The sequence below is a fragment of the Numida meleagris genome, chromosome 12, assembly GCF_002078875.1.
Source record: "Numida meleagris isolate 19003 breed g44 Domestic line chromosome 12, NumMel1.0, whole genome shotgun sequence".
Classification (NCBI taxonomy): Eukaryota; Metazoa; Chordata; class Aves; order Galliformes; family Numididae; genus Numida; species Numida meleagris.
In genome coordinates, this window is record NC_034420.1 from 9,783,663 (window position 1) to 9,791,568 (window position 7,906).

General features: G+C 64.5%; 2 protein-coding genes across 2 annotated transcripts; one reads left to right on the plus strand and one right to left on the minus strand.

Annotated features, from left to right (window-relative positions):
* Positions 45 to 1,471, minus strand: EIF4E1B (eukaryotic translation initiation factor 4E family member 1B). Its single transcript, XM_021410593.1, has 7 exons — positions 1,387 to 1,471; positions 1,176 to 1,264; positions 991 to 1,086; positions 831 to 894; positions 615 to 728; positions 398 to 537; positions 45 to 212 (listed from the first exon to the last, which is right to left on the minus strand). Exons 1-7 carry the CDS (start codon positions 1,402 to 1,404, stop codon positions 98 to 100), a joined length of 636 nt encoding a protein of 211 aa, XP_021266268.1. The 5' UTR covers positions 1,405 to 1,471; the 3' UTR covers positions 45 to 97.
* On the plus strand, positions 3,970 to 7,222 carry SNCB (synuclein beta). Its single transcript, XM_021410536.1, has 6 exons — positions 3,970 to 4,022; positions 4,160 to 4,287; positions 4,999 to 5,037; positions 5,317 to 5,435; positions 6,177 to 6,266; positions 6,469 to 7,222. The coding sequence occupies exons 2-6, from the start codon at positions 4,167 to 4,169 to the stop codon at positions 6,499 to 6,501; spliced, it is 402 nt and encodes a 133-aa protein (XP_021266211.1). The 5' UTR covers positions 3,970 to 4,022; positions 4,160 to 4,166; the 3' UTR covers positions 6,502 to 7,222.

Below are 7,906 nucleotides of genomic sequence, written 5' to 3' on the forward strand. Positions count from 1 at the left end.
GCCCGCCCCGCACCGCCCCCAACGCCAGCACACACGGAGCCCGCTGAGCTGCAGCCATTCATTGTGGGGTCGGGCAGAGGGGTCCCGCCCCCCATGCTCACACGACAAATTTGTTCTTGGTGAGGGAGCCGCTCTTGGTGGCCGTGTCCGCGTGCGCCTGGTACCCGATAGCCACCTTCTGCGACAGCCCCAGGTGCTCCTTGTAGATGCGCCTGCGGGAGAAGGGGGCTGCAGAACGAGGAGCATCACACAGCCAGACCCAACTTCCTCCCCCCCGCCAACCAACGCTCCATGGAGGAGAATAAGCTCAAGAAAAAGCCACGGGGGCAGCCCCACCGCCATGGGTCAGCCCCACCAGGAGCTGCCCCGCCCCTCCCAACCCCCGGCCCCGCGTTACCCGATGTGCGTGACACCCTCCCGGTTCTCCGCCTCCCGGGTCCAGATGGCGATCTTGTCTCCCTTGGCGCGGATGTTGATGACGGCCCCGCACACCTCATCGCTGTACTCATCGAACATCTCCCCGATGAGGCACAGGAGCTGCGGGGAGGAGAAGGACCCCGGGCTGAGCACAGGGCCGCGGCAGGGGGACACCGCTGCCCCTACCCGGTACGCACCGTCTCCAGCCAGAAGCGGTCCAGCTCCGTGTGCCGCTGCTGCTTGGCCAGGGTGATGAGCCAGCGCCCACCACGCTTGTTCTGGCTGTCCTCCCACATGGGCTCGATGCCGTCCTGGGACAGACAGAGAATGCTCACGACAGCCGGGGCCAGCTCAGGGCACAGGGGTGGGGTCCCCTCAGCGCCCTGTAGTACTGGGGTGCAGGGTTGTCACACCTTGAAGAGGGAATAGTCACAGCCTGACGTCAGCTTGCTGGCCAGCTGGATGTGGGTGTACAGTCTGCAGTGGGGACAGAGGGAAAGCAGTGAGAGGAGCTGCCCCACAGACACCCAAATCCCCAGACCCCAAACCTCCCAGAGCAGGGATGGCACTCACGCCCAGAAGTCCTCCACCGTGCTGAACTTGGTGACCAGGCGCAGGTTGGCCTGCCACATCTTGCTCTTGTCATTCTTGAAGAACCACAGGGCCCACCTGGGGGACAACGGGACTGTCAGCTGGGCTGGACTCCCCCTAGGCCCCCTCCTGGTGCTGGTATGCTCCCCACAGCCAGGACCCTGTACCTGTTGTGCAGTGGGTGCTTGCCCAGGCTCTCTGCCACCTGCAGCTCCTGCTGCTGAGCCCTGCGCCGGCGCCGCTCCTCCTGCCTCCTCTGGGGAAACAGCACAGCCACCCCCATGGGCACCCCGCACAACAGCCCCACAAGTCAGAGCTGCCCAGTGCCTGCTGCCCACCCCAGCCCCATAGGAGCTGCAGGACCAAGAAGGCACTCACCTGCTCCCCTGAAGCCATTCCAACCAGCACAGCTCTATTCCTCCCCAGTGCTTTTAAGGGCTCGCAGCTGGGTGGGATAAGGGACCTGCTGCAGCTGGGGAGGGGGTGTGGGGTCTGCAGGGAGGGGGCGGGGCAGGGGCAGGGGCAGGATGGGAAAAGAATGTGTTGATGGGGTTGGGAGAATGGGATGGCAGAGGGATAGGCTGGAATGTGGGACAGGGACAGGATGGGGTGGGAACAGGGTGCAGTGGGGCAAAGGATGGGATCAAGGATAAGGAAAGGGTAGGGAGAGGCTGGGACCACGCTGAGCAGTGCCAAAATGTACTGCGTCAAACTGTGCCAAACTGTACCATGCTGTGCCATGAGAAACTAAGCTGTGCTGAGCTGTATCATGCCAAGCCATGCCAAACAATGCCAAAACATGCTGAGCTGTGGCAAACCTTGATAAAATATGCCATGCCAAACTGTTCCAAACTGTGCTGAGCCATGCCAAGCTGTGCCAAGATGTCCCAAGCTAAACCGTGCCAAATGGTGCCATGCAGTGCTGAGCTGTGCTGAGCCATGCCAGACTGTGCTGAATTGTGCCAAACCATGCCAAGCCGTGCCAAAATGTGCAGAACTGAGATGTGCCGAATTGCCTCAAGCCAAGCCATGCTGAAGCATGCTAAGCATGATGAGCTGTGGTGAAATCTGCCAAAGTGTGTCAAAGTGTGCCCAGACATGCCCATCTGTGCTGAACTGTGCCGAATTATGCCACAGAGTGCCAAACTGTGCCAAGCTATGTTGAAACCATGCCAAGTGGGCTGAGTCGAACCATGCTGAGCCATGCCAAAATGTGCAGAGCAGTGTCGTGCCAAACTGTAGCAAGCTGTGCTGTACCATGCTGAACTGTGCCAAACTATGCCAAACCATTCTGAGCCTTGCCAGGCTAAGCTGTGCCCAACAGTGTCTAGCCATGCCAAACCATGCTAAACTGTGCCGAGCTGTGCTGAGCCATGCCAAAATGTGCAGAGCTGAGCCATGCAGAACCGTGCCAATTTGTGCCTGACTGTGCTGAGTCACACTGAGCCAAGCTGTGCTGAAATGTACAGTTCCAAGCTGTTCTGAATGGTGTCAAGCCTAGCCGTGCCAAACCATGCCATGCTGGGCAGGGCCAAATCATGCCAAGCCATGCCGAGCCACACCGTACTGAAGGGGCCTTATCCAACCATGCCGAGTTGTGCTGAAGCATGCCAAACTGTGCCAAGCCAAGCTGATCCAAATTGTGCCCAGCTGTGCCCAGTTGTGCTGGGCCATGCTGAAACATGCAGAGCTGAGCCATGCTGAACCATGCCGAGCCAGACTGTGCAGAGCCATGCAGTACCAAACTGTGCCGAGCCATGCTGAAATGTGCTGTGCCAAACCATGCCAAAATGCACCATGGCTTCACCTTGGCCACAGTGAGCCGAGCAGTGCCAAGTTGTGCAGTGCCAAGCTGTACCAAGCCATGCCAAACTGTTGCAAACCGTGCCAAGCCATGCCAAAATGTGCAGGGCCAAGCCAAGCTGAACAGTTCTGAAACATGCTGAACTGTGCTGAACCATGCCAAACTGTATTGAGCTGTGCTGAACCATGCCAAACTGTGCTGAACCATGCCGTCATATCAAAATGTGCCCAACTGTGCTGAACTGTACCAAGCTGTGCTGAGCCATGATGAGCTGTGCTATCCTGAGCTGTGCCGAACTGTGCCATGCTGTGCTGAGCCATGCAAAAATGTGCCAAAATGTATCAAACTGTACCAAGCTGAACCGTGATGAACCATGCCAAAACATGCCAAGCTGTGTTCAATTGTGCCCAACTGTTCTGAGTCGTGTTGAACCGAGCCATATCCAACCATGCCGAGTGTCACAAGCTGTGCCAAAGCATTGCAAAGCAGGCTGAACTGTGCCGAGCTGTGCCACGCCAAACCTTTCCAAACTGCACAGAGCCATGCTGTGTAGTGTCGAGCCATGCCGTGCCAAACCACGCCAAACCAAGCTGAGCCAAGATGAGCCATGCCAAGATGCGCTGCGCCAACGTGAGACGTGCCATGCCATACCGTACCGTGCTGAGCTGAGCCGAGCCGAGTCATGCCGAACCGTGTGGAGCTGAGCCAAGCCACGACCTGCCAAAACGTGCTGTTCCGATCTACGCCAAGCAAAGCTGTGCCGAGATCGGGCAGAGCCGTGCCCGGCCGCCCTCGTACCTCACCACACGGGGGCAGCACATCCCTGTGCACGGCCCGGTTCGGCCCGGTACGACTCGGCTCGGCACGGCACGGCACGGCTCGGCACGGCACGGCTCGGCTCGGCACGGCACGGCTCGGCTCGGCTCGGCACGGCACGGCTCGGCTCGGCACGGCACGGCTCGGCTCGGCTTGGCACGGTTCAGCACAGTCGTGCCTGTCACGGTTCAGCACGACTCTGCCAGCCCAGCACGGCTCCGCTCGCACGGCGCGGTCCCCCCCGCGCATCACGGCGCATCACGGCGCAGCGCAGCGCAGCGCGGCTCCGGCACAGCCGCACTGAGCCCGCCCCGCCGCAGCCCGGCCCGGCTCGGCCCGGCCCGCGCCGCGCCCCGCCCGTCCCCGTGTGCCCGTGTGCCCGTCACTGAGCCAGGTCGGGCAGAGCGGCGGGAGCGGGGCGGTGCGGGGCCGGGGGCGGTGGTGCGGGGCGGGGCGGGCCTCAAGGGCACGGGGATGCGCGGGGCGGGCGGGCGCCGGGCCGGGGTGAAGCCGTGCGGCCTCTCCCCGCAGAGCCGCCATGGAGGTGTTCATGAAGGGCTTGTCCAAGGCCAAGGAGGGGGTGGTCGCCGCCGCCGAGAAGACCAAGCAGGGGGTAGCTGAGGCCGCCGAGAAGACCAAGGAAGGGGTCCTCTATGTCGGTAAGGGCCGGCCCGGCCTGCACGTCCCCCCCCTCCCGTCCTTGCATCCTCCCGCATTTGCCCTTGCATCCTCCCACCCTTCCCCCCGCTGTCGCCGTACCCCCGGCTCTCCCCCCCTGCCCCCGGCAGCACCTGGGGGCTCCGTCCGCAGCGCTCTGCCCGCGGGGATGGGGTGGGGGGAAGGGGGGGAGCACAAGGGTGAGACCCCGCGGTTGGGACCTCCGCGGCTCTTCGCCGAGGATGCTCCGGGGCACGAGAGGAGGCGCCGCGGGGCTGCGGCGACGCTCGGGATCTGCTTGTGGAGCTCTATCCCCGGAGCTTCTGTGGGATGCGCTGAGGTGTGCCCGGCTTGGAGCGGAAATGCTGGGGATCCATTTGTCCCTCCCGGGACAATCCGTACCCCGGAGTACAGGCGGGTGAACGGTGCAGCCGGGCTGCGGCTTCGGGCTGCTCGGGACGGGACTGGGTGCTGCCACATCCCACCGGGCGAGAGGGGGAGCTGTGCCGAGCGGGGCTCGCCCAGGCGGGGGTCCCGGGGCGCCCCGAGGCCCCGTCCCGCAGAAGAGCCGTCCGCGCCTCCGGGCTGCCCCGTGCAGCAGCACAGCCCCCGTCCCGCAGGAGGCACCCGTCGGCATCCGGCACCCCGCCCGAACCGGGGGCTGCTCAGCGCGAGGCTCTCTGACCCCGGACTCTCTCTGTTTCTACCCCCAGGGAGCAAAACCCAAGGCGTGGTGCAAGGCGTCACCTCAGGTACGGTCCTTTCTGCCCCCGGGAGCGCGGCCGTGCTAACGGGGTCGGGGCTAAGCGCAGGGCTGATGTCACCCGGCTAAAGCCACTTACATAACGGGGCCCGCAACGCAGGATTTGCGGCGCCTCGCGCACTCCCTGCCCAGCTGCAGAGCCGCGGCCCCGGGCACGGAGGGGGAGGTGCGGGGCTGGGAGGCCGGTCCTGCCCCTGACTCGCCATCGGTCCCCCCGGCCCCTCTCCCTGGCGCGGGGGGCACTGACACGCATCCCCGGCTCTCGCAGTGGCCGAGAAGGCGAAGGAGCAGGCGTCCCAGCTGGGCGAAGCGGCGTTCTCTGGCGCCGGCAACATCGCTGCGGCCACGGGGCTGGTGAAGAAGGAGGAGTTCCCCGCGGACCTGAAGGTGATTCCCCTCTCCCCGCACACCGCCGCACCGCCCCCCGCTCGGCGGAGACCCCCCCCCCCCCGGTGGCACACGGGGCGCTGCCGCAGGGTCCCCGTTCGGAGCGTGCCCGGGGCCAGGGTGGTGGGGACGGGTCCCCCGCGCGGCGGCTGCGTGCGCGGCCGCTGCGGACGTGTGCGTGCGTGGGCTCCCGCATGGCGGCGCGGGGCCGGCGGGGCGGCATCGCCGCGATGCGCCGCGAGGTGACCTGACAGCTGCGGGAGCGCTGGGGCGGGAGGGGCGGCGGGTTCCGCTCGCTTCCAGCTTAGCCCAAAATAGCAGCAGCTGAAGAAATGAGGCCACGGCACGCACCGCCGCCGCGCGGGGGGACCGGCCGCCCTCCTCCACCCGCTCTGTCAGGCCCCGGGGAGGGGTTACCCGCCCCGCTCCGCCCCGCCCGGTTTGCGGGATACGGGACGCTCCCGCGGCCCGAGTGGGGCTCAAGGCGCCAGCACGCGTCACCTGCCTGGGGATGCGCGCATCCGCAGTCACTTTCCTGTCCCTTCCCAGCTCGCTGTGCTGCTGTGAGCACCGGGTGCCCTGCCAGCACCTCCTCCTCGCCCTGTACCATGCTGTCCTGGCTCTATCCCACTCTATGTGGGCATGTGGCCGGTCTCTGCCAGGTCCCCCGGGTAACCCCTCCCCGAGTAGGTGACGTTTGGGGGATGAGTGCGTGGAACTGACCGCCCACTTCGCCCCCAGGCCGAGGAGGTGGCCCAGGAGGCTGTGGAGGAGCCGCTGGTTGAGCCGCTGCTGGAGCCGGAGGGGGAGAGCTACGAGGAGTCTCCACAGGTGAGGGGACAGGGTGGCACCGCAGGGGATGCAGGCTGTGCTCAGCGCCCTGGTGGCATCGCTGTCGGGAGCGGAGCCAGGAGCCTGCCTGCTCCCCAGCACCCGGAGCGAGGAGCCTGGAGGTCAGGCAGGTGTGGTGCTGGGGGCACAGGGACTGCCTCAGCCGGGCTCTCTCACCGCTCTTTCTTTTCCCGTGCCGCAGGAGGAATACCAGGAATACGAGCCAGAGGCATAATGGAGCCCTGTCCTTGCCTCTTCCACCAGCAGCACAATGAACCGCCGGTAGCCCCCTGCTCCTCCCCAGCCGGCCCCGGCCAGCACCCGCGTGCCAGGGAGGAGCAGGGGTGCCCCTGCCCCGTTCGCTCACAAGTTCTTCCTCCAGTTCCGTTCCAAGGGACCATGTCCATGTCTCCGTACCGTGTCTAGCAGTGAGAACCCGCTGTGTCCAAGCCCTGCAGCCCCAGCGTGTGCTCGAGCCGTGGGCGCTGCCCGCAGGGGCTGGTGTGTGTGTGTGTGTGTGTGTGTGTCCTTGGGGCCCGGGCTTACAGCTCTGTCTCCCTCCCAGCGCCGTAAGCCCCGGCTGCGTCCCGGTGTGTCTGTGTGTGTACAAAGCATGTTTACCTGCGCGCGGGCTGCTGTACATTTTGCTTGCATGCGTGTCCCTGTGGTTCTGCTCTGGTCATCGTGGAACTAATTTTTTTTTTATATATCTATCTATCTCTATCTATGGGTGGACGGGTCTTTTGCCTTTGTGAGCCCTCGGCGTCCAAGCCCTCTCCCCAGCCTGCTGGGTGGTGACGGTGCCCGCGCCCTCCCTGAGGTCCTGTAGTGCCGACGCTGTGTTGTGACGTGGCATGGATATCCCCCCGCCCTCGTTGCTGGATGTGCAATATGAGTGCAGCTGCCAGTGACACAGCTGCCACCGTGTCCATGAATAAAGCCAACTCTCGTCTGTAGCCCCCTGGTGCTGGTTGTGGGGTCCCTTGGTCTTTTCCACCGTTTCGGTGGCAGGGGTGGGTTTGGGGGAGAAAGAGTGCGGGGCTGGGGCAGGCAGTGACAGCAGGTCCTTGTGGAGACCAAACTCTGCTTGCTGCTGCTGGGGCAGCGGGCAGCACACTCCGGCTGAGCTGGGGACACAGGCAGCATCCCTGTGCAGCCTGTCTGCGTGCTGGCTGCAGTGCTTTGTGTCTGCAGGAAAAAGGAGGGGACCTCCTGGGGCCTCCTCCTGTGGCAGGAGGAGGATGGATGCAGTCCTGGCCTCGAGCACTGGTTCCCTCCCAGCTGTGCCCCTGCTGCTGCCAGCAGACACAGGCTGTGCTAGCAAAGGGCGCTCAGCTGCTGGGCGCAGGCTTCTTCCTGCAGGCTCGCATCTGCCCAGAGCAGCAGGGTGTGCTGCTGTTTGTGAACTGCCTCCTAAAGGCAAGCCCTGATCTTTGTGCTGGAAACACAGAGCAAGGGGGAACTTCTCCTCTGCCATCTCCACCTTCCTATGCTGCCCTACTGCCCTCGGGGCACTGGAGACGTGGCTGATACACATCTCCCAGCTGCACTGTGACCACCATGAGGGCAGGTGGCTGCCACACACCGCGCAGTGCTGCCCCAAACAGCAGGGCATCCTGTGCCCACCCAGGGGATGATCT

What these genes read in the sequence shown, in the direction of transcription:
- EIF4E1B (XM_021410593.1), bottom strand. An exon ending in ACCGCTTCTGGCTGGAGACG is followed by an intron (nt 538 to 614) that starts GTGCGTACCGGG and finishes TCCTCCCCGCAG; the next exon opens with CTCCTGTGCCTCATCGGGGA. An exon ending in GAGGGTGTCACGCACATCGG is followed by an intron (nt 213 to 397) that starts GTAACGCGGGGC and finishes CTTCTCCCGCAG; the next exon opens with GCGCATCTACAAGGAGCACC.
- SNCB (XM_021410536.1), top strand. Translation starts at nt 4,167, where the DNA reads ATGGAGGTGTTCATGAAGGGCTTGTCCAAGGCCAAGGAGGGGGTGGTC. An exon ending in GGAAGGGGTCCTCTATGTCG is followed by an intron (nt 4,288 to 4,998) that starts GTAAGGGCCGGC and finishes TTCTACCCCCAG; the next exon opens with GGAGCAAAACCCAAGGCGTG. An exon ending in GCTACGAGGAGTCTCCACAG is followed by an intron (nt 6,267 to 6,468) that starts GTGAGGGGACAG and finishes CCCGTGCCGCAG; the next exon opens with GAGGAATACCAGGAATACGA.